At 39.6% G+C, this 21,775-nt stretch overlaps 2 protein-coding genes across 6 annotated transcripts in view; one reads left to right on the forward strand and one right to left on the reverse strand.

Annotated features, from left to right (window-relative positions):
* The window catches only part of LOC126473904 (zinc finger protein 493-like), a 53,275-nt gene extending 51,074 nt beyond the window's left edge, over nucleotides 1–2,201 (reverse strand). Inside the window, exons 1-3 of one of the 4 annotated variants that reach the window (XM_050101260.1) lie at nucleotides 1,835–1,958; nucleotides 1,506–1,699; nucleotides 1,054–1,386 (exon numbers count right to left, since the gene is read on the reverse strand). In XM_050101260.1, coding sequence (XP_049957217.1) covers nucleotides 1,054–1,386; nucleotides 1,506–1,602 — 430 coding nt within the window. In that variant the 5' untranslated portion in view covers nucleotides 1,603–1,699; nucleotides 1,835–1,958. Of the gene's footprint in view, nucleotides 1–669; nucleotides 763–1,053; nucleotides 1,387–1,505; nucleotides 1,959–2,128 lie in introns of those variants that run through there. The other 3 variants (XM_050101269.1, XM_050101252.1, XM_050101277.1) reach the window with 3 other exon arrangements.
* Nucleotides 1,977–21,775, forward strand: part of LOC126473890 (intraflagellar transport protein 122 homolog) — a 228,456-nt gene continuing 208,657 nt past the window's right edge. Inside the window, exons 1-2 of one of the 2 annotated variants that reach the window (XM_050101240.1) lie at nucleotides 1,977–2,246; nucleotides 19,102–19,211. In XM_050101240.1, the coding sequence (XP_049957197.1) occupies nucleotides 2,188–2,246; nucleotides 19,102–19,211 (169 nt within the window). In that variant the 5' untranslated portion in view covers nucleotides 1,977–2,187. The remainder of the gene's footprint in view (nucleotides 2,247–19,101; nucleotides 19,212–21,775) is intronic. The other variant, XM_050101231.1, reaches the window with a different exon arrangement.

Genomic DNA, 21,775 nt, shown 5'->3' on the forward strand with positions numbered 1-21,775 from the left:
AGTCCTGTAAATCCCATTTTACTGAGCTTGGTGTTCTAAATGTTCCAAGTTTATTCATTTATGAAACTATCTTGTTCACTAGGGACTACCTCCTGAAAACAGGCAAACTGCTACAGAACAAAAGTGTACACAACAATAGTACCAGAAGGGAATCAACTATACATAAAAAATATCACAGAACAACCACCTATCAGAGGAGCATAATTAACATTGGTGTAATACTACACAATAAGATACCAGAGGAAATAAAAAATACTACTCATCCAATATTTAAAGCTAAACTAAAGGCATTTCTAATAAAGCACTGTTTCTATTCTGTCAGAGAATTTCTGAATAAGTAACAAAATTAATTGTGGTAGGTACCCAATTTTAATTGCTAATACTATGTATTATTGTAACTTATCTTTGACCTGCCCAATATCAATTGTACAATTTGTGCTATATGATAAAACTGGACCAATAAAAAATCAAATCTTATATGCTAACATGAAACTCAGCTGATGTCTATTTGTACTGGTTTTTGGGTGTTCTGCAACTACCTTTAAGATAATATGACTTAATATGTTTATAGTTTCACACTCTATGCTACTGCCATTTGCATTTGATTATAGTTACCAAATTTATCCTTCTATTCCCCAACAAATTACTTCAAAAAATTACTGGACCTACCCTTTGGCATTGAAAGGTACTAACAATCATATAGCACATAAAGTAGAAGACTATTTTTTACTGATAGCTCTACCATCCATCTACAGTGATGATCTGCAAAGTAAATCAATAATTCACATGAAAGTGATTGTAACAGATACATATAATAAAAGGTTCATTATTTTAAAAAATGTCACTGGACTGTATTCTCAACTAGTTCTACTAATGATGAAGTCATTTAAATATTATGTCAACAATAGGGGGTATGTAGGTCTACAGAAAGTTTTTAGGTGGTAGATTGAAGTACTAGACTAAAGAACATGTGAAACCATCATACAAAGTTGAAAACAGGTGACAACTTAACATTTGGTATGTGTGAACTGTAGGATAACACTGTCTACATACTTGAGTCATCTCTGCTAGTTGCTATTTCATGATCCTCTTCATTTAACTGATACTTCAGTTTTAGGTAATTCGTTAATGCTTCTTTTACTAAATTCAGATCCACTTCTAATCTGTCAAGTTGATACAACAGTGACGTACATCTCTTACATAAATTATCGTCTTCAGACACAACTACCATAAAACCTTCTCCCATTAACTGGCCTATTTTTGTTGGTATGTCTGTTTTACTGTATGGCGTTACGCCAACGACAAGTGGGAAGCAAGTTCCCGTAATTTTTCCGTCGCATATAAAGCATCTCAAATCACCTGTGGAATCTCTGTTTGATTTGCCACCTGTAACAAAAATTCTTTATTAGGCATTGTAAAAGGTAAATAGCGATTTATTGTTCTTCAGGCACTCCTTATCATATACCGCCCCATTGAGGCTTTGGATTATTATGTGCAGCCCTAACCGGTAATTTGTTTGTTTGCTGCTTCGGTAAGAGAAATAGAGGTTTGTCGAAAATGTATTCTGGTCTCGGAAGAAACTTTCACAGCTTTTGAGTACATATTATTAGAACAAGTTGCGGGAAACTGCTCGTTGGCATCTGTCAACCAGCCGTCATGTATTTACGTTGGTTTCCTTCGTTTGTATAAGGTGCGAACTCTGTAACAGCATCAAGCACGCGGGATATGCTTTTATCGCAAGAAGTCGCACACGCAAAACTGAACGCGGTCACTGCGGAATAAAACACAGAAGCACTACGCAAGATAACTTAAAGTAATTTTGCATGCTTAATACCACTTTCTACGATTTAACTGGTTACTGCTATACATATTATGTCGTTTCTTGAATTAATAATAAATTTCGCATCTCAACACAAATCTGTCAACAACCCTTGGGCATAGCGTGCATTACATTTTATGCAATGCTGCCAAACTCGTTTTGTGTAGTTCAAAATCATGCGGCGCGTAACTATAAACGAAATGTGTGTGATATATAGAGAAAAAGCCTGTAGCGTTGTTAAATAATTTCAGGTTCGAAATAAATAAGAAGCGAACTTTTGTTTGTGTGCAGTCTGTATAATCGCGTTACCTTGACAACAAAGCCGGTGGTTAGTAAACATAGTTCTCCAGGTTGAGGAATGTAGTAGTATGAGAGCTGTACCAGCGTGGGTGGACAAAGTTCACGACAGAGACAAGGTTGAACAATGGTAACTATCCATATGATAATGAGCACTTCAATTGGGTTGACGCATGCAGCTACATGTTTCAAAATAACTTTGTAATCGGCGTGTTGATTGCTAGCGAACAGGATGAAATCTGTTACATTGCAAGTAACATTCTGTCAACATTAATTTTACTCTTATTAAATTCGTATTTGAACACACCGTAATAGTCATTTGCGCCGAAGTCTACACAGTCTGCTCTTACTAGGACCGTACGCCGAGGGGGCGGTAATAGACTTATTTACTGTTAGTAACCGTGATATACAATTTTGGAGTGGATGAGCCTTGTCGAGTCGCTGATTTGTGGTCATATTGTGAACACACATTTTTAAAATGCGTAAAATAAATTCGCTTTGCAACACTAGATTGCGCTCGTTATCTCGCCTGTAACACAACAAAAAACCAATATACGGCTACTGATTTGTTGCAGTGTAACCTGTCAGTTTCATACCAATGGGGTAATCTTATCATATCCAAAATGAATATCCGATTGCTGATCTGTTGTAGTACAAAATGTCAATTTTATGTCAGCGGTGTAATCTTTTGAATTCTCCATTCTTGCCTGTTTAGCCTAATATGTCAGCCCACACACTGCATTCTGCAAGGGCATTATGGATATTGCCCAGTACATCACTCTTCAAATGGCTTGCTGGTGAATTTCGGCTTTTATCATATTAGTGATAGGCTGCTTATAATCAGTCTTTCATCTCTCCTTTGTTCATCCTCAAGGTCTGAAAACCGGTATGATCAGTGTAGGTCTCGCACCGAACTTGAGGCATAATGAAGAACGTTATGCCTCTTCCTTTAGTTTGCTTGAGCAGCTATTTAAAAGGCTCATTAGTTGGAAGAGGACCTTGTCTGTCTTGTAGACTATACCTCATCCATATAAACACCATGTGCTGCTTATTGTCAAATGGCACATATCAACTGAACCCTTTTGTACTGCATGTTGGTGTCGTCTTGTAATGTAATGATGATGTGGCATATGACATCATCTGTATGCAAATAAAAAGGTAACAGAACACTGGCAATATTTCTTTACAATTATTTTAGTTTTTGGAATATAGGTTGTGGCGGTACACTGATCCGTAGGTAACCCAAGGCCTAGATTATGTTTGAATGTGACAGTTTATTTGTGAGTTGCCAAAGACAATCAAATGAATACGAAATATTAAAGATGACAATTTTGTAGTGAGTTGTGAAGCAATATTGAACACTTCAGTTAATTCATTGTCAGTCCTATGGATTTAAATTATTTAACTCTGCTAACAGTGAGGTTAATATTCTGTTATATTAAAAGTCTACACCATAATTTTTTTTTTTGCAGATTATTACAATGTTATAAATGTCTTGTCCTGTGATATAAAATCACATCGTCTACAAATAGTCTAATATCTTAGTAGACATCAGTGCCTATATTGTTAGTATATATTTTAAACGGTAGTGGACATAATGCACTTTGCAGTGGAACCCCTGACAATATTTTTTATCAGTTCCCTCTGAGCTCCGCCATCTCAAATCACAAGACCTCTCCTCAGTTCCAAGAGCTTTCAGTCTCCATGTTAGGAGTCGGGGATAAACATTGACAAATGCCTTTAACACGTTAAAAGTGATGCCATAAAAAACCAGTTCCTTGCTAGACTTCAAAATGTCAAAGCATATGTCTGTTGGTGTTTTGCCGCTCCCTTAGTGTGAAAAAGAATTTTTATGGTTGTTTATCTGCTTGTGTCATGAGTATCCCCAGTTGTGGAAACTAAGATCAAATGATTATATCGACAAAGACAAAAGATAATTGGACATTACTAAAATTGTAGAAGTGTTGTCTCCTTCCCATCCATATATTACACAAGAAGATGTAAAGAAAAAAATCACTATTCTACAAATGACGTACAAGCAGGACTGCAACTAAATAATATTGTCGTTTAGTAATTCATTTACTGCTTTACATGTTTCCATAACAATGTTGCTCAGTGTATGAGATTCAATGCAGGAAATAAATTTAAATTTCCGAAATCTTCTCCAGTTTCCACATAGGTATCTCAGAGATGTAGATAATCACTGAAAAACTGGAATAGGTGTTCACACAACTAGGCCGATGTCTTCTTTTTCATTGTGAGATAGAATAAATTCTATTGCATTATTAAATGTTTGGTAGTCCAGTCACAGAAAGTTAATGCATACATCACATTATTTATGTAATATTTCGTTTAGCAGATTTTTCATTGGTATATTGGCTGTCTCAGTTTCAGCCATTCCCTCTACCAGCATCTTGTTATCTTTTTCTATTTTATACACAATGATGAAGTCACTGCAAGAAATTCCCCTTTTTATACATAGTGATAAAGTCTCTGCAAGAAATGCTTTATGCACAGTGGTAGGCATTCCCACTTATGTCAGAATACTTAAAAATGTGACACACACAGCATGAGAGCTGGTATGAAAGTTAAGTTTGGCGAACTCAGTTTGGCAAACCAGTGGAAAACAAACAGTGAATTTGAGAAACAATTTTGATTATTTTCAGGGGCCTTTAGGCTGATACATTGTTAAACATGGGATTGACTGTTGGGAGGTTTTCAGAGTTTGGAAAACTTGCTAACAAGCGGTGGGCCATTGATAAGGAATACCTTTGCATCATAACTGGTTTAAGAGATAAGCAATGGAAGCTGCCTTAGGAATAAACCTGTCATAATAGGCAATCTTGCCAAGGAACACCAGGAGATTCATCAAAGATTTGGGAACTGGCACATTTTTGATTGCCTTGACATAGGTCCACATTGACTGTAACCCCTCTTTGCTGAGAACGTATCCTAGGTAAGTGATGGAATGTTGAAAAAAATGAACATTAGCAAAACATCACATAAGACCCTTTTCAGATAAGGCCACAAAGACTTGACACAAATTGTGTACATGTTCCACATTTTTGCAATGGATAACTAGAACATCCTCAAGATAGTCAACACATGGGGTAATATTTTCTATCAACTGTTCAAAAATGATATTTCCTTAGCCCAGTGGTCAGCATGTGTGGTTGCTGTGGGTGGGATTTGGACTTGATTCCTGCCACTGCAAGCGATTTTACCTAGGTGGGAGAACTGGTATGGGTTGCACTTAGCCTCATGATGTCAATTGTGAAGTTACTGGGTGGAGATTAGCGGCTCCAGGATCGAGAAAGCTGAAAATGAGCAGAGTAGGTGACCCCACGTCCCTCTGAATGACACCACTGGGAGTGGATGACATGGAAGTTGGTTGGGTCCATAGACCCCTCTGGATCAGAACGTGGGGCTTTGCTTTGCTTGTTCTAAAAACCTTTGGAAAATAGCAGGTGCACTCACAGCTCTGAACTGCAATGTATTATTCTGGTAAAGATCAAAAGGAGTATTTAATACCAAGATTTTCTTTGGCTTCTCTGCCAACAGAAGCTGAAAACAAGCCTCTGCAAAATCAATTTTTGAAAAGAAATTCCTTATATGATTATAAATGCTGAATAGTATTAAAAGAGCACTGGCCACTAACTTCCATTTGGGCATAGACCATTAGTTTAAACTCACCACACATGGGTGTGGATACCATCAGGCTTAGTTACCATCCTTAAAAGGGAGGACCATTGACTATAGGAAGTAGATAAAATCACTTTCTGTTGTTCCAGCTTGTGTAATTACAGTTTCATTTCATCCCAAAGAGCCACTGGGATGTGGCAGTTGTCATTTTTAAATTTTCAGCACTACGGATGATTTTAAGACAATATGTGCCAGAAAATTTGTAGCTGTATGTAGACCAGGCTAAAATAATGGTTCAAATAAATAACATAAAGCATCATTTTCTTCTTATGGCTCTGAAGGCTGAATAGTATTAACAAGACACTGAGTACAAAAACCAGAAGCTGAATGGGCATCAAATCTCAAAATATTATCGATAGACAGGTCAGCAACCACAAGAAGATGCACTGTCCTATTCACTTATTTATACTTCAGAGGGAGCTTTATGTGTCTTGACAACAGAATTTAATGATGTATATAAAGCCACAATTTGGAATGCAGAATGCCAAAACTAAAATATGTCGATTGATTGATCATAGAGACAGACACTTCTATATAAAATAAGAATGCAATTGTTACTTTCTCGATTTTTGTGTATAGTAGTATTTTTCATGGGATCACTGCATGATCGCTTTGTGTAATGTTATAGATATGGCTTATAGATATGCAGCCGGCAATCTTTCGGACTCTAACATGCTTCTATTGTAAGTGTCGACATTGTGTCATAACGAGGGCACTGTGTATGGGTATGTAAAGTGAAACAGTCATGACAACAAGGTAATAACAGAAAATATTGTGTATGATGTCTCTGAAGGTGGAATAGAAGAAGACTGGCAGGCCACTGGACGACACATATTGATCGTATCAACATAGGGAGGATAGTCCCACTGATTTTTGCGAGTCTTTGCCTGGGCTCTCGTTCACATGTCATTGGGAAACGTTTCCTGGGTGACTGCGGAAATTTCAGTGGTATGAGTTGTACACAACACTCTGCTAATGATGTACGTGACTGACATAAGGCCTGTGTGCGTGCATTTCTATCAGGGGCAAGAAGATTTACAACATCATTAATTACATCTACATCTAAATCTATACTTTGCAAACCACCATGAAGTTGGCAGAGGGTACATCCCATTGTACCAATTATTAAGGTTCGTCCCATTTCATTCACACATGGAGTGTGAAAAGAATGATTGAATGCCTCTGTGCATGCTGCAATTATTCTAATAATAATCACATGATCCCTATGTGAGTTATATGGAGGGGGCTCTAGTATATTCCCAGAGTCATCATTTAAAGCTGGTTCTCAAAACTTTGTTAGTAGACTTTCTCAGGATAAATTATGTCTATCATCATGAGTCCACCAGTTCACTTTCTTCAGTATCTCCATGACACTTTATCATGAATCAAACAAACCTGTGACCAATTGTGCTGACGTTTTGTGTATACGTTCAGTATTCCCTGTTAGTCCTATTTGGTATAGGTCCCATACGCTTGAGCAATATTCTATAAATGGTTGCACGCATGATTTGTAAACAATCTCCTTCGTAGACGGATTGCACTTCCAAGGTATTCTACCTGTAAATCAAAGTCTACCACCTGGTTTACCCACAACTGAAACTGTGATCATTCCGTTTCATATCCTTGCAAAAGGCTACATCCAGGTATTTGTAAGAGTTGGCCGATTCCAGCAGTGACTTATTGATATTATAGTCATACTATACGACATTTTTTCATTGTGTGAAGTGCACAGTTTTATGTTTTTGAATATTTAGAGCAAGTTGTCAATCCTTGCATCACTTTCAAATCTTATCAAGAACTAACTGAATACTTATGCAACTTCTTTCAGTTAGTACTTCATCACAGATAACGGCATCATCTGCAAAAAGTTTGAGGTTACTATTAATATTGTCTGCAATGTCATTAACATACAACATGAACAGCAGGGGTTGCAACACACTTCCTTGGGGCATACTCAAAGTTACTTCTACATCTGATGAGGACTCTCCACCCAAGATAACATGCTGCGTCCTCCTTATCAAAAAGTCCTCAATCCAGTCACAAATAGACTTGAGACCTCATATGACTGTACTTTTGATAATAAGCGTAGGTGTGGTTCTCAGTCAAATGCTTTTCGGAAATCAAGAAATTCTGCACTTACCTGACTGCCTTGATCCAAAGATTTCAGTATGTCATGTGAGGAAAGGGCAAGTTGGGTTTCACATTATTGATGTTTCCAGAATCCATGCTGGTTGGTATCATTATGTTTGTGCCCAGATTATGTTCTAAGATTCTAAAATAAATTAAACTTTCTGTGTATAGTCAGCCACAGGCACATGTAAATTTACACTTTGTACGCAATCCTTGAAGATCTGTGATCCAGGAAGCATAGCTTTCTGAGTCTGATTTACAATGTTGCAGAAATTTCAAGTGAGCTGCTACCGTATACATTTAAATAGAAAAATGCTCTGTAAACAAATTGTAAATCTCTGAAAGAGGTACTCTGAGGCTTCTGACAGTGGAGCCAATTTCTGCCTGAGATAATACACCCGGAGGCTGATGGATAGCAAAGAAGCTCACTGCCATTGTGGGCAGTGAATATCACTTGCCTATGCTTGCTTACTTCTTCTGGTAAAAGTTCAAGTACTTTTGTATCTCGTTAAATGGGCAGAAAAACAGAAAAGCTGACACCGCCTTTGGGTGCTGAGGAGCTGAGCTGGTCACATGTTGCACCAACACCTAATGTCAATTAAGCTGCTATTGTCACAATTCCAAAACTTGTGCATCTGTGCTATTGAACTGGAATACTTTATTGAATCAACAACTAAATGATGCTTAGTTCATAAGAGTTACTGATCTTCTGAATTTCCCGGGATTGCAAATGAAACCATCATCAGTAGCACAACTTAGATTACAGTGGTGAAATCCACTAGTAGGTGAGACTGAAATTAGCCACTTATCTGAATGTTATCATAGTTCACCAACGTAGAAGTTAGTAGCAATAGGTGAACCACACTGTATTCAGACTCCAAGCAGGCGTAGTCGTAATGTGAAAAGTCCGAAGAATAACTGGTGTCATACGGAGTCATCATCTGCACTAATATTGACCTTAGAGAGGGAAACATCAGCTAGTGAACAGAAGTGAGACTGGACCTGTGGACACACGACCTTAAATCACGCAGTGCATGGGCCCATGCAAACTGCTGGCTGGAGATGGTATGTCGCAGTGACCTAGCTGGATGTAATTGTAGTGCGAGATATCAATAGATGGCACCATCCATTGATATGCCTCATGGAATTACGAGATTAATGACCACCTTACAGTCAATGCTCATCTTCCCAGTATATTTGTCTCCATTAGATAGCTATCAAAATGGCTTATCAGCTGGACCATTTGCACATCATACAGCAACTGGGCTGTCTTTCATTACTGATATGGTTTCTAAGAATTGTTGGGCCATGTCATCAGGAAGATTCAGGCATTCCCAAGTATTCAGGGCACCTGAGGAGATAGTTCTCTGGGGGAAAGGGCAGTGTAGATCAGATCACCTAAGAAAGCGTAGCAGTTTTTTAGGTCTAATGGGTGAAGCAAGCTGAGCTGTTACAAGAAAGCAGAAGAAAACTGTGATAAGAATTTTTGAATTCCATACATCATTTCACAAAATGAATGGCAGTTTAGTCATTGACAAATTTTAATGGAAAGGGAGGTTTTCATTCTCCAGCAGCTATTTATCTGAATGGTGTTTTATCAACCACGCCAGCATAAGGAGACCAACTCCACGGATATGGAAAAGGTAAATGTAGGAGGATATAAGCTTTCTACATGTAGTAGACACTATGGAGAGAGGGAGGGTTTGCCATATATGTTAAAATCTGTCATAGTGTGAAAAATTTAGAAACTAAAAATTTTTTTGTAGAGCAACATATAAAAGCATGTGCATTTGAGCTTAAACTAAATAATGACATTTTTATAATTGTTGCCATGTATAGGCCCCCATTGGGAAATTTTCAGCTATTTTTGAAAAACTTGAATTCTTTATGTGCTATTTGTCAAACAGGGGATTTCAGTATAGATTCTCTGAAAGAGTCCGGTGGAAAGCTTGACCTTGAAGTATCACTTGGGTCTTCCAGTATTGATTTTCCTATTTATAGACAAGATAAATATAATCAAATAAAAACTTTTCCTGTTGATAATGGTCTATCTGATCATGATGCACAGCTAGTTGCAACATATAACATAGCTTCTTAAAGTAATGCAAGACATTCCTCCAAAATAGTGCGTTCAATTAACGCTGTCACAAATTGAGAATTTTAAGGAAAACTTAAAGCAATTAGACTAGGATAAGGTGTACAGGGATCCTGATGCTAATTGAAAATTTAACTTGTGTCATGATACCTTTATGAGCATATTTGAAAACAGTTTCCCTAAGAAAACAGTGAAATATAATTGTAAGAAACCATAAAAAAAGGCATGGCTTGCTAAAGGGATAAAAATATCTTGTAAAAATAAAAGGGAAATGTATCTTATAGCTAGAAGGAGTAATGATCCAGAAACAGTGAAACATTACAAAAACTACTGCAATGTATTAAGAAAGGTTATTAAAAAGTCCAGAAATATGTGCATTAAGCCTGAGATTAGCATATCTGATAATAACATTAAATAATTTGAAATATTGTTAAAAGGGAAACAGGGCAACTGAGAGCACAGGTATACTGTATTATTATCAAGCTCAGTGAAAAGTTTGTTAACAAAAAGTCAAAACTAGAAAACATTTTTAATAATCATTTTCTAAGGGTTGTAGAGAAAATAGGATCCTGCTATTCACTAGAAAATGCAAGGCGATATGTGGAAGAGGCATTACCAATGCAATTTGATAAAATTGAAATTCAACCCACCTCTCCTACTAAAATTAGAAAAATAATAAGTTCACTCAGAATTAAATGCTTACATGGAATTGATGGCATTTCCAACAGAGTACTAAAAGCGTGTTTCCAACTGATAAGTAGGATTCTCAGCCACATACGTAAGAGCTCACTGAAACAGGACATTTTTACAGATAGACTGAAATGTGGTATTGTTAAACCATTGCATAAAAAAGGGGATAGGTCTGATGCTGACAACTACTGCCCAATCTTACTTCTGCCAGTTTTATCCAAAGTTCTTGAAAAAGTAATGTATTCAAGAGTAGCATTACATATTTGTCAAAATGATGTACTAACAAAATGTCTGGTTTTCAGAAAGGCTTTTTAACAGAAATTCTTTTACTGATCATATATTAAATGTTTTGAATAACCGAACATCATCCATTGCAATATTCTGTGTTCTCTCACAAGCCATGGGACAGTGCACAAATAGTTTAATTCATATTTAACAGGAAGAATGCAGAAGGCTGAAATTTACAGTACAGTTAGTCTGCAACAATCCTCTAACTAAGGAGGGATCAAGAATGGTGCCCCACAGGGTTCTAATATATATTAATGATTTGCCATTCTATATTCTTGAAGATGTAAAGCTAGTTCTTTTTGCTGATGAAATAAATAATCACACCCAACAAAAAAGTATCAGCTGAGGAAATTGTAAATAATGTCTTTCAGAAAATTATTAAGTGGTTCTCTACAAATGGACTCTCACTAAATTTTGAGAAAACACAGTATATACAACTCTGTACAGTAAATGGCATAACACTGTTGATAATGTAGACTTTGAACAGAAGCCTGTTGCTAAGGCAGAATATTCAAAATTTCTGGATGTGTCCATTGAGGAGAAATAGAATTGGAAGGACCACATTGATGATCTGCTGAAACGGTTAGGTTCAACTACTTGTGCTGTTGTGGTTATAGCAAATTTTGGTGATAAGCATTGTGGTGTCACCGCCAGACACCACACTTGCTAGGTGGTAGCTTAAATCGGCCGCGGTCCATTTAGTACATGTCGGACCCGCGTGTCGCCACTGTGTAATCGCAGACCTAGCGCCACCACCAAGGCAGGTCTCGTGATACGAGAGAGCACTCGCCCCAGTTGTACGAGAACCTAGCTACCGACCAGAAGTACGAAGCCTTTCTCTCTCATTAGCCGAGAGACAGAATAGCCATCAGCTAAGTTAATGGCTACGAACTAGCAAGGCGCCATTAGCCATACAGTGATTGTACTTAAAGTCTCCTGTGTATCGTCAAGATCGATGTACCACAAAGATTGAGTAAAGTTAAGTATTAAACCTGCTCCGTACTTTTCTTCCTAACATTAATTACGTATCCTGTTCCAGTACTTCACGCCCGTCTGCGTTAGTCTAGCTTGCCTTTTCAGCCATCTCAACTTCACGGTGTCGGCCCAGCTACCGACACAACAAGCATATCAGTAAATTAGCCTACTATGCCTATTTTCATTCACTGCTTTCATATAACATCATATTTTGGAATAAGTCATCATTGAGAGAAATATATTCATTGAACAAAATTGTGTAATCAGAATAATAGCTGGAGCCCACCCAAGATCACCTTGACATTTATTTAAGGAACTTGGGGAATTCACAGTACCTTTGCAACACATATATTCATTTATGAAATTTGTCAGTAATAATCCATCCCAGTCCAGAAACAATAGCGACGTGCATAGCTACAACGCTAGAAGAAAGGATGATCTTCATTATTCTAGGTTAAATCTGACTTTGGCACAGAAGGGGGTGAGTTATGCTGCCACAAAAATCATTGGTCATTTACCAAATAGCATTAAAAGTCAGACAGATAACCAACCTGTTATAACTTAAAATTGAACAAATATATTTCAAGGAAGACGCAATACATGAAAGTCACAGATCAAGTAAACAGAGTAAGATGAGTGTACACTTTAACAGTCAAATCATAACTGAGTCCAAGTCTAGCGGCCGCTGGCTGGCTGGTCGCTTAGGTGGCGCTGCTGCTGCATGGCAGGCAGACAGTGCCACATGTAGAGGACATGCGTAACTGCGCGGCGGCACTTTGAAAGATCGGCGAGTCACAACACTTTTCCCCCCTTTGAATGTTTTGCACAGGTCTTGATGGAGGTGGCCTGTAAATTGCTAACATCCATAGGTGTAGTTAGACTGGCCGTAAAGTCTCGAGGAGGAGGCTTCCCGTACGGACGGAAGTGTCCCCGATGATAACGGGTCGAGATGACAGGAGACGTGGGAGTCGAATCTGCTGGGGCCCCGTGCACCAATCTGCCTGTTGCGGCAAGTCCGGTTGTTATAACAGGAGACATGGGTGATGTGTCCACGTCCGTAGGAGAAGGAGGTGAGTAGAGTTGCTCCGACAGATGATGGTCATTTGGTTCCTGCATGGGCACGTCTCCTGGTGGCGTCAGTTCTTGTGCTGGCACCGGTATGATGGTGAGAGGACTGCGTTGTGAGTAATGAGAGATTCCAGTACCCTGAGCGTCAGGTAGAGCTGAAGGTGGTGTAGCGGCATCCGGAACAGGCGTTGCCAGCACACGAGGCCGAAGCTGGTAAGAATGACGCACTGCAACACCCGTGTCCGTCTGGATTTCATACAGGCGTTGGCCACGGTGTCGTAAGATGTGGCCAGGACTCCATTTTGGCTGCCTGCCATATCCCCGTACTCATACAAGGTCGTCGGCGGTGAAAGGTAAGAATCCAGAAACTGGAGAAGCACATCATCAGCAGAAGTAGTCAGAAGTTTCCTCATCTGAGCCTTAAATGTGCGGACCAGTCGTTCAGCCTCACCATTTGACTGTGGATGGAACGGAGGGGCCATGACATGCATGACACTGTGACGGGCACAAAAATCCGCAAAATTGGAAGAGGCAATTGCGGACCATTGTCAGTGACAAGAGTAGAGGGAAGGCCTTCCAAAGAGATAATGCGAGCTAGAGCATTGGTGGTTGCCGCGGTGGTAGGCGACGTGCAACGGACAATGAAAGGAAAGTTAGAGTAGGCGTCAATAACGAGAAGCCAATAAGTACCTAAAAAAGGTCCCGCGAAGTCAGCATGAATACGCTCCCAGGGCTTCTCAGGCGAAGGCCACGGTGACAAAGATGACTTCGGGGCGGCGGCTTGTGACGCACAAGGGCCGCAGGCAGCGATCATGTGTGCGATTTCAGAGTCAATGCCGGGCCACTACACATGACGGCGTGCCAGAGATTTTGTGCGAGAGACACACCAGTGCCATTGGTGAAGGAGGTGCAAGACCGAAGCACGCAAAGATGCAGGTACCACAACACGCGGCAAAGCATTTTCGATGGAAAGGAGGATAACACCATCCCTAGCCGTGAGGCGGTAACGCAAAGCGTAGTAGTTCCGCAATGGATAAGAAGTCTTGGCAGACAGACGATCTGGCCAACCCTTCTGATTACAGCGTAAATCCCGGGAGAGGGTAGGGTCAGAACCCGTAGCAGCTGCCAGCCAGTCCCCGGTGTAGGGGAACCCTTCCACAACTCTCTGCTCGGCAACATCCAGGTGGAAACACAAAAGTTCGTCCCTATCGAATGCCAGATCAGGACCCATGGGAATGCGAGACAGTGCATCAGCATTCGCATGTTGAGCCGTCGGCGGGAAATGAATCTCATAATTGAAACGAGACAAGTAAAGAGCCCAACACTGGAGGCGGTGTGCAGCCTTGTCGGGGAAGTGACGTTGATGGATGAAACAAGGAAACAAGTGGTTTGTGATCTGTAACAAGATGAAATTTGGATCCATAGAGAAAAACACCAAACTTATGAAGAGCATAAATAATGGCCAAAGCTTCTTTTTCAATTTGAGAATACTTTTGTTGGGCATCCGTGAGCATTTTGGAGTCATAAGCAATGGGTTGTTCAGAGCCGTTAGAAAAACAGTGCGCAAGGACTGAACCGACCCCATATTGAGAGGCGTCTGTGACAAGAACAAGATGTTGGCCAGGTCGATAAGTAGGCAGGCACGGGGCCTGTTTCAGCATAGTCTTCAATTCCTGAAAAGCCACATCGCATGATGCGGACCAGTTTTTATGCAACAGGCGATGCAACGGCTGAGCCACTCAAGCAGCAGACGGTAAAAACTTGTGATAGTATGCTATTTTCCCCAAGAAGGCCTGCAGTTCCTTAACAGATGTAGGGCGAGGAAGGGCATCGATCGCAGCGACAGTTTGCTGAAGTGGACAAATACCATCCCGAGAGAGTTGAAACCCCAAGTACGTGATAGATGCCTGAAAAAATTTTGATTTCTGAAGATTACACTTAAGACTGGCAGTCTGTAAGACGTGAAAAAGTGTGCAGAGATTTTGAAGATGTTCGTCAGTGGTGGAGCCAGTGACAACAATGTCGTCCTGGTAATTTATACACCAAGGGGCAGAGAGCAATAATTGTTCCAAGAATAGCTGAAAGAGAGCAGGGGTGCTGGCAACCCCGAATGGCAATCATTGGTATTGATAGAGGCCGAAAGGCGTGTTAAGGACCAGAAACTGTGGGAAGCAGCGTCGAGAGGAAGTTGATGATAAGCTTCTGACAGGTCAAGTTTAGAAAAATACTGGCCTCCAGCAAGTTTAGTAAACAATTCTTCAGGTCGAGGCATAGGGTAAGTGTCGATAAGGCATTGAGCATTTACAGTGGCTATGAAATTGCCACAGAGACGAATATCACCATTTGGCTTAGCAACGACAACAACAGGAGAGGACCACTCACTGGAAGTGACAGGAAGCAAGACCCCTGAAGCAGTTAGACGATCCAGCTCCCGTTTGACCTGATCACAAAGGGCCACAGGAATGGGCCGAGCCCGAAAAAACTTAGGCCGAGCAGTAGGTCTGAGCGTGATATGAGCTTCAAAGTCGTTTGCACGGCCTATCCCAGGAGAAAAAAGGGACGAAAATGTCATCGACGAGGAATCCAATTAAGCATAAGGAATAGCATCAGAGACAATATTGACAGAGTCATCTATGGAGAACCCAAAAACGGGAAAGGCATCGAAACCAAAAAGATTCTCCGCGTTACTATGGTCGACCACAAAAATGGGAACAGTGCGAACGACAGATTTGTAAGATACCTCAGCATCAAATTGTCCCAAGAGGGAAATCTTCTGTTTATTGTAAGTCCATAATTGCCTAGTGACAGGTGACAGGATTGGAGAACCCAACTGAAGATACATCTGAGAATTGATGATAGTGGTAGCAGAACCAGTATCCACCTGCATGCGAACATGTCAACCAAGTATTTGGACAGTGAGGAATAACTTCCCTGAAAGGGAAGAAGTACAATTGACAGACAACACAGAATCAGAATCAGTGTCATTTTCATGAACATCATGTACACGGTCGGATTTGCAAACGGATGACACTTGACCCTTTTTTTTTGCATTTGTGACACACAGCCCAACGTTGTGGACAATCTTCGGTGAATGCTTCTAAAAACACCGTGGACATGAAGGAAGTTGCTGTGTGTTTTGCTGCAGTTTCTTAGAGGTTTGTTTACGGTTAGGCCAAGGCTGCACTTGGGAGCGTACTGCGGCCACCTCGGCTGGCGGGGACATGCCACATGCTTCGTCAACATCGCACAGATGTTGTATTTCCCCGACGTTGCCCCATGCCTCTATTTGCGCTCCAGCGGCGCGAGAAATTTCAAAAGACTGAGCGATGGATAGGACTTCATCTAAAGTCAGATTTGCCAACTGAAGGGCACGTTGCCTAACTTCTTTGTCGGGCGCCGATCAGATAATAGCATCCCGTACCATGGAATCAGCGTAGGATTCTTTGTGAACTTCAGTTACAAACTGACACTTTCTACTGAGGCCGTGAAGTTCAGCAACCCAAGTGCGATAGGATTGATTCGGTTGTTTTTGACAACGATGAAAGGCAACATGAGAGGCTACCACATGTGTTTGCTTTTGAAAATAGACGGACAGCAGTGAGCACATTTCAGCAAAGGACAAAGACGCAGGATCTTTTAAAGGAGCCAATTGCGACAACAACCGATACATTTGAGGTGAAATCCATGAAAGGAACAGAGACTTACATGTTTGTTCGTCCACGACGTGAAATGGCAAGAAGTGCTGTCGAAGACGTTTTTCATAATCAGACCAGTCTTCCGCTGTCTCGTCGTAAGGAGGAAAAGTAGGTAGAGACAACGATGAGAGACGCCCCGCATTTGGTGCCACGGCGAAATCACGAATTGAATTTGTGAGAAGCGTTTGCTGTTCTATGAGACCTTGCAATAGTTGCTCTAAAGTAGCCATGGAAACATGTGGGTCAATGATGGAAAAGAAAATTCACTACCTCGTCGCCAATTGTTATAACTTCAAGTTGGACAGATATCTTTCAAGGAAGACGCAATACATGAAAGTGATAGATCAAGTAAACAGAGTAAGACGTGTGTACACTTTAACAGTCAAATCATAACTGAGTTCAAGTCTAGCGGCCGCTGGGTGGCTGGCCGCTTAGGTGGCGCTGCTGCTGCATGGCTGGCAGACAGCGCCGCATGTAGAGGACACGCGTAACTGCGCAGCGGCGCTTTGAAAGATCGGCGAGTCACAACACAACCAACATTTAAAAACAAATTAAAAGAATTTCTGAATGACAGCTCCTTCTACTCAGTAGATAAATTTAAGATAGAAAGTAGTAAGTATAAAATTAATTAATTCATTAATTAAAAAATTAATTATATTGTGTAAAGAAAACTTATGTTAAAATGAAATGCTCCATATCATTACAAAATGTCATATTCATGACCTATGGAACAAATGTTAATGTAATGTAACTGGAGGTACAGCATTCATGTACTATCAACCTATATGACCTGTAAGAGCTGGAGCTTTAATATCAGTGAAAAGCCGTGGAGTGATGACATCTAAATTTTAAATGTAATAATGCTGAAAGTATAGCAATTCCTTTTTCATGTGGGAATTGAAGAATGTGCTATCAGAGTTTAATAATACATCAACAGCGTGGGGCAGTGTGTAGTATCGTTTGTTGCAAAATTTAAGTACAGCAGGGGAGAAAACCATCTTCGTACTTCAGTAAATTTTAATGATATGGAATATACTCACACTTTTAATGGGAGGCCATTGTAATGTTCATATTAAAGGCTAACAGAGACCTTACTTCTTAAATGGTAAGGAGTCAACAAGTCACATCTTGACTAAATGGCAGTGCCACTGTGGACTCTTGAACTCAGAAAGCTCATCAGTTGCTTCCAGTGTGGTTTCAAGAGGAATCAGTATACGGAGATCAACAGCTGCTTCCAGTGTGGATTCAAGAGTTATCATGACAAGTATGTACTTAGAAACCGGATCATACTGGGGAGGTCTTATATAATAGCCTTCCCTAAGCAAGCATTACTTGATTGGAGTTTTCTTTAATCCAGGAAAAGCTGAGAACAGAACTTGAAGGCACAACAATCTATATCCGTTGCAGGACTGGAAATTACATGAACACCTGTGCCTCTCTTAGAACAGTCCTTCTTGACTCCACACTACTTTTGGTAGCGAGTAGGTGTAATGTCTTCAGAATGGTTTGCTTTGGAGAAGAATATTACTCAAGACAGTGTTTTAGGTGTAACTTTATTTATCACATGAATCAATAGTATGTCTTCCCTGGTAAAAAATCAGATCTAAAATCTTAAAACAAAAACAAGTAAGAAGATTGAGAACTGAGGCTGGCTTTCCACAGATCACATAGTTACCCAGTGACAGTGCTTGGTCTATTTAAGGCAATCAGTTGTTGATCATTAGACAATGAATGTATGAGAAATGAAAAATTATTTACTGCACAAAGTACTGATAGTAACCCACTCATTTTATACTGTTTCATCATTTTACATTTACATGTGTGTTCTCACCTTTGTGTACACTGTACCATATTATTATTATTATCTTTCCTTTCTCAGACGTTATGTCTGGTTAAAAATGGAAAGTGACGCCGACCTTGATCAAGCGTGACTTCCTTTTAACTGTGTAGTATATGTTACATTGCATTTAAGAACTTTCGTGTAATTGAACATGCATCAATAATTAAAGATTTCTGTAGTTGTATATATATGTTTGGATTTAGCTGTATTGCGTTGATGTACTGGTGGATATTGTGTGGTATGACTCCTGTAGTTGATAGTAGAATTGGTACAATGTCAACTTTATCTTGATGCCACATTTACTTGACTTCCTCAGCCTGTTGGATGTATTTTTCAATTTTTTCTCCTGTTTTCTTCTGTATATTTGTTGTATTGGGTATGGATATTTCGATTAGCTGTGTTTATTATTATTATTATTATTATTATTACTGTTGTTGTTTCTGCAAATTCTGTTTGTTTAATTTTGCTGATACTTGTTATTTTTTTTTCTTTTTGTCTGTAGTATATATGACCTCTGCTTCAATCCAGATGGATCACAATTGGTTGTTGCTGCTGGCCAGAGAGTTCTTGTGTATGATACTAGTGATGGTTCTCTGATACAGCCTCTGAAAGGTATTTTCTGTATAATTGTATATTATGGACACACACATACACACACACACCCACACACACACACACACACACATGCAAAGTAGTAGTTGATTACCTCTAACCAGTCAGTGATGTAATGATATATTAATCTTTTTATAAAATATATTTAACTAATGTGCTGAATCAAACCTTGTTACCCAAATTTTGTGAGAGGACAATGCTCTCATTACCATAAGTGGTTGCACAGATTAGATACATGACAATATACAAATTATTAGGATTTCAGGACTGTGCATGATTTCTAACTTTGAGAATTTAATATAGTGTGAGGCCCTCATGTGCTTCAATCTGAGGCTCTAAGCATTGTGATGTGTAATGAAAGACAACTTATATCCATCCTGGAGTTTTTTTCTTTACACAGTTTGTATGGTAGACCACAAAGCATCAGTGGTTGCCAGAGGGAGTACCATGACAAACAAGTTCTTAACTGATCAACTTTTTGTGGCTGTGGTCCACAGTCATGTGATATTTTTTAAAAGACTTCACAGTCACTTTTGACTTTAAAATCTATTTATTCATGAAATGCACTACTACAGCTTTGACCATGTGGCCAGTATTTTCATTTATTTTATTTATTTACTGTTCCTTGGGACCAAATTAAGGAGAAGTCTCCATGGTCATGGAACGAGTCAATACATGAAATTATAACATGACAGTAGAAACAGATAAAATGAAATATAAGAAACATATTCAGGCAACAAATCGTAAGTTTAAATAAAGAAAATCAACAATGTAACACTGGAATTTGCTTAATTTTTCAGCTCTTCCAGGAGCTCCTCGACAGAACAGAAGGAGTGAGCCATGAGGAAACTCTTCAATTTCAACTTAAAAGTGTTTGGGCTACTGCTAAGATTTTTGAGTTCTTGCGGTAGCTTATTGAAAATGGATGCACCAGAATACTGCACTCCTTTCTACACAAGAGTCAAGGAAGTGCATTCCACATGCAGATTTGATTTCTGCCTAGTATTAACTGAGTGAAAGCTGCTAACTCTTGGGAATAATCTAATATTGCTAACAACAAATGACATTAAAGAAAATATATACTGTGAGGGCAATGTCAGAATTCCCAGACTATTGAATAGGGTTATTATCATCTTTTGCATAAATAATATTAAACCACCACACATGTTAAGCTGTGTTAATAGAGACTCAAGTGTCCACAGAGTACTTCCATGAATATGTAGAAATAAGGGCGACAACTGATCACTGAGAATGCTGAAATAAACATCGTGGTAAACGTTCATAGTATTCTGTATTCTGAATAAATTGATCCCATTCGTAGTATAAGAACACCTCCAAAAATCACAGAAATGGATTCAACCTGAAAGTCACTGTCCTCGGCTCCAGTCAGCTACATCAATTTCCTGTGTTTTTTACTCCATTGAAGATGTGCAGCTTTATTTACCACTGTGAGCATTGGTCTTTTGTGAGGTAGCCAACTTCAAATGTTCATTGCACGATGTTACCTTTGCCATGTTCACTTGGAAACTGCTTGAGATGGGTCTGCACTCACTAATAGCAGCAAATTCATGTCGAGTTTGAAACTGATTGTCACTGACCGTTGTCTCTGATCCCTGTTTAGGACTTTTTGTGACAGTTGCCTTTGTAATAATGTTGGACAGTGTGCGTTGATACACCAACTAATCAGGTAACTTCATTCATGGTGTGGTCATGAGCACGACACACATTATATCTTCTGTGTGCCATTCTGCCACGTCTCCAGGTAAACCCACATTACTGCCCTGGTTCCAACCATCTGACTTGCACATACACACTACTTTCTTCTTGTTACTTGTGACAACAATGGATGGTCACATGACCACCTGGTACCAGATGTATGTGATCTATAGAACACCAAAATGACTAATGTGCTCTCTTTTAAGGGAGTGACTAATAGTTTGCCCATCAAGCTTACATGCGTATCTTTGTGCAGAACCATCTTGTATCCACTGGTTCCATCTTGTATCTTTACAGTGTGCCTAACACAGACCATAATGCTTCACTATGCAAACCTGTTCCCTGGAGAATGCCCAATTTAAACTTACTGTACATGGTGATAATGCACCTTTTGATGTCGATGAGTCATACTGGCCTTTGTTTGCTCTTTTCCAGTTTATTTGTTAGTATTCATTGAGTGAACTTTGTGTAATGATGTCCTTTGAACAGTCTCTTTCCAGTTGTAATCACTTGTTGCTTGTCCACTGCTCTAATTGTGTTTGTCCCATAGGTATAGCCATTTAGAGGTCAGTACTATCAGAAAACACATGCCTTTCCAGTACAGGCCAAAACATAAGAGAAGGGTCTTTCTAAACTGTTTACATCTTGTGCTGCCACAGGTACATTCTTGTATACAGTGAAAGGTGACCTATGCTCAAGTGATCAATTTGTGTCCTCATTTCATCTACTAGATGAGGACAAGACCTTTGTAGTATACATGACTAGTACAGCACAGGTGGCGCAGTGGATAGCATATGGATTGCATTCGGAAGGACAATGGTTCAAACCTGCATCTGGCCATCCTAATT

Source organism: Schistocerca serialis, chromosome 1 (assembly GCF_023864345.2).
Source record: "Schistocerca serialis cubense isolate TAMUIC-IGC-003099 chromosome 1, iqSchSeri2.2, whole genome shotgun sequence".
In the NCBI taxonomy this organism is placed as follows: Eukaryota; Metazoa; Arthropoda; class Insecta; order Orthoptera; family Acrididae; genus Schistocerca; species Schistocerca serialis.